We start from the raw sequence: 3,513 nt of genomic DNA, 5'->3' as shown, positions 1-3,513 counted from the left end.
ATGACAAGATTACAGAAAAAGAAATGCATAGTAAAGTAGACTGTGGACATGGGGGGACTGTATAACAATGAAAGGGTTTTTCAAAGAGAAAAACAAACTGGGGGGTGCGGTGGGCAAGGAGGAAAATGTTCAAGAATGAATGAATGAATGGGGGGAAATTAAATGGAAAAAATGCTGTAAAAAATACACGTTGCATTAAAAAAAATCATTAATTAAAAAAAAAAAGATGGGCTGCCCCAGGGGCTGTGACAAGGAGCATGTGGAAGACTGTGAGGAGGGCAGGACAGAGCAAGGTGCAGATCTGCTGTTGCTAGTGTCTCTATGAGTTGTAGTCTGATCAATGGTATAGAATACTAATACTACTACTCTGGTAATATTTATGTAAATTTCTAATATTTTTATTTTTAAATAGTTGGACTCACATGAAGTTGTAAAAATAATCGAAAGCTTCCGTGTACGTTCGGCTTTATTAATGGCAACTTACATCAACACAGAACATGGCCAAAACTGAGAAACTGTTGTTTAGGTAAAAGTGTTAAAGTCAAAGCAAGACTGTTTTGTGTGTGAGGACATGGACAAGTCATAATTGCCCAAGAAGAGCATATATCAATTAGAGAATGTATTTCTCTCTAGGGAAGCAGGCAGGGAGATGGGATCAAGGTGCAGTCACCTCTGAAGAGATACCAGCGTTGAACAGAACTGAAAGACTTCCTTTTTATATTAAAGAGAGGGGGCTGGGGAAAGGGATATTTTCTGGACTTGCTGAACTTTAAAATTTTTTTATTCTTTTTTGTGCATGTACCGTCAATTCAGATCTGACTGGTACAGGAGGAAATTGTCCCTCCTTCTCCGGCACAGCATATGGTGGATTCGAACCGTGTATCTTTGGGATTGCAGTACAGCTTCTTGCCACTAGGCCACCAGAGCTCCCTTGGACTTGCTGAACTTTTAAAGTAATGCACCCATATTAATGGAAACAAAATGCTTTTTCATATATTGGCCCTGAACACCAGTCAGACTCTAAAAGGTATTTCTGTCAAGTTGGAACCCACTTAGAGCTGACCCTCCAGTGGGTTTTCAGAGACTGTAAATGGCCTGGGAAGAGACTGTCCATCTTTCTGCCATGGAGGCACAGGTGGATGTGAAGTGGGCAGCGCAAGTCCTTATTGACGGCACCACCAGAGCTCCCCAAACAGCCATTGCTGTTGCTTTTAGATGCTGTCACATTGACCATGACTCATAGCGACCCTATGAACAGCAGACCGGAACCCTACCTTGTCCTGTGCCGTCCTCACCAGACCAAATACATCCGAGTGCACTGCTACAGCCACTGAGTCAATCCGTCTTGTTGAGGGTCTTTCTCTCTATCGCTGACCCTCCACCCTTTCAAGCATGATGTCCTTTTCTTTTTTTAATTTCAGTGAAAAATTACAGAGATTTTGGATTTCCATTCATTCATTGTTGTACTTTTCTTCCCCCCCACCCCCACCCCATGATATCCTTTTCTAAGGACTGGCCTTTCCTAACAACATGTCAAAGTATATGAGGTGCTCCTCCAAGGAGCACCCTGGCTGCACTTTCTCGAAGGCATACTTGTTTGCTCTTTTGACAGTCGTCTCTAACTCCACAGCTCAAAGGCATTGATTCTGCTACTGTCATCCTTAGTCAGTGTCCAACTTTCAGATACATAGAGTGTGATTGCAAAGACTATAGCTTGAATCAGACGCACCTTGGACTTCAAGCTGACATTGCTGCTCTTCAGTACCTGGGAGAGCTCCCCAACAGCAGGCTTCCCTATCGCAACACGTCTTTAATTTCTTGACTGCTGTTGCTGTTGATTGTGAATACAAGCAAGATTAAATCATTAACTACTTTGATCTTCTTCTTCCCAGAACCCCTAACAATGCGCATGTGAAACCTAAACCTAGATCAGAAGGCTGTTTTTCAAACAAAGCCAGGGAACACTGCATGGTTAAAATCAAGAAAGGTATTCATCAGGCCTGTAGACATATCCGGTCCGTATGCTGAGCAAATCATTCGAGAGGCTGGACTTTAAGGAAGAGAATGTGGCATTAAGACTCTGTGTAAATGTTCATTAAAACTAATAAAATTTAGTAATAATAAAAAAAAAAAGACACAACTCTGCTCACCGAAAACAAGGAGACCTCAGGCGCTTACTGCAGCAAGTCAAAGCCTTCAGTATGGATTACATGTCAAGACAAGAGGCCTCTTGACTGGACCGGTAGGCAGATGCTAGTCCAGTGTCTCAAAATGGAATCCTGAAATCTGAGCACAGGCTGGGTCTTACTGTTTTGCCGAGTTAGCTTACTTGTCCTCTGTCTGCTAATGTGAGCAACTTGTTGAAGCAAATGCAGTTTCCTAGATCAGTTCCCTGGAAAAGTTAAACACAAGGGAAATTTGTTTACCTGGGGGTCGAGCCTGTGTTTATGTGCCACAGACAAGAGAAACTGTGTGACTGGGAAGATGGGCTAAATGCGCAGTTCATTCTCTGAGATCTAAAAGCAGCTGCAACAGCCATATCTCACGGCAATGTGTTAGAATGCTGAGGGTGAATGGAGGGCATTATGACTCATGGAAAAATCCAAATCGGAATGGTGCCTAGAATGCAGAGGAAGAGCTCTTTGCAGTTACTGAAAGGGGGAGGGGCAGATAAGAGTTTAAAACCAACAAAAGGAGCCAAAGTAACAAGCCTGGAGAAAATGACGTTTAAGGGATTACACGTAGCTCCTGAATAGAAGTGCAAGTCCAAGTGGTTCCACTGAAGTTTCCATCGCAATGACGTCTCAGCAGACCTTCTCTGCAGATGACTTCAATGTCTACTATGTCCTGTGAGCCACTTTCTCCTACTGCTTTCTAGATCAGAGCAGCTCGGGGCCAGAGCCACAGGCAGGGAGCCAGAGGCTGCAGGCTACATTGAGGTTTCCTCAGGGGAGATCCCCAAAGAAGGAAAGGGACCATCTATGCACTATATGTACTAGTCTATGTACATATATGTTGTGGTTGTTATGTACTCTTGAATCAGATCTTACTCATAGCTGATCCTCCAGCAGGTCTTCAGAGACAGTGAATCACATGGGAAGAGACTATCTTCCTTCCCTGAGGAGCTGGTGAAATTGAACTGCATGCCTTTGGGTTGGCAGCACAGCTCCTTACCACGAGGCCACCAGAGCTCTCTTGTGTATATATACCATATGTGTGTACATACATCTATATATATGTTAGGGTGCTCTGGTGGCCTAGTGGTAAGACACTGCACTGCAATCCCATGTGGCATGTGGTTTGAACCCACCAGCTTCTCCATGGGAAAAGAATGGGCAACCTCTACTTGTGTGATTAAATGCCTTTGAAAACCCACCGGAGGGTCAACTATGGGTTGGTTCTGACTCAACAGCACACAACCACATGTGGGTTTGGGTTTTGTTTTGTTTTTCTATTACGTATTGTTGATGCATAGGAATCAGATCGATTACATATGTGGAAAGAACCGCTGGA

The 3,513-nt window shown here is 43.6% G+C and overlaps 1 protein-coding gene across 1 annotated transcript in view; it reads left to right on the top strand.

Annotated features, from left to right (window-relative positions):
- The first annotated feature begins 2,796 nt into the window (after positions 1 to 2,796).
- Positions 2,797 to 3,513, top strand: part of LOC102871943 (putative ubiquitin carboxyl-terminal hydrolase 50-like) — a 31,977-nt gene continuing 31,260 nt past the window's right edge. Inside the window, exon 1 of the mRNA XM_006895312.1 lies at positions 2,797 to 2,849. Coding sequence (XP_006895374.1) covers positions 2,797 to 2,849 — 53 coding nt within the window. The remainder of the gene's footprint in view (positions 2,850 to 3,513) is intronic.

Source organism: Elephantulus edwardii, unplaced genomic scaffold (genome assembly GCF_000299155.1).
Source record: "Elephantulus edwardii isolate Elephantulus edwardi_28Jun2011 unplaced genomic scaffold, EleEdw1.0 scaffold00164, whole genome shotgun sequence".
Taxonomy (NCBI): domain Eukaryota; kingdom Metazoa; phylum Chordata; class Mammalia; order Macroscelidea; family Macroscelididae; genus Elephantulus; species Elephantulus edwardii.
The sequence above is the reverse complement of the archived record's forward strand: the minus strand, read 5'-3'. Positions and strand labels throughout refer to the sequence as shown.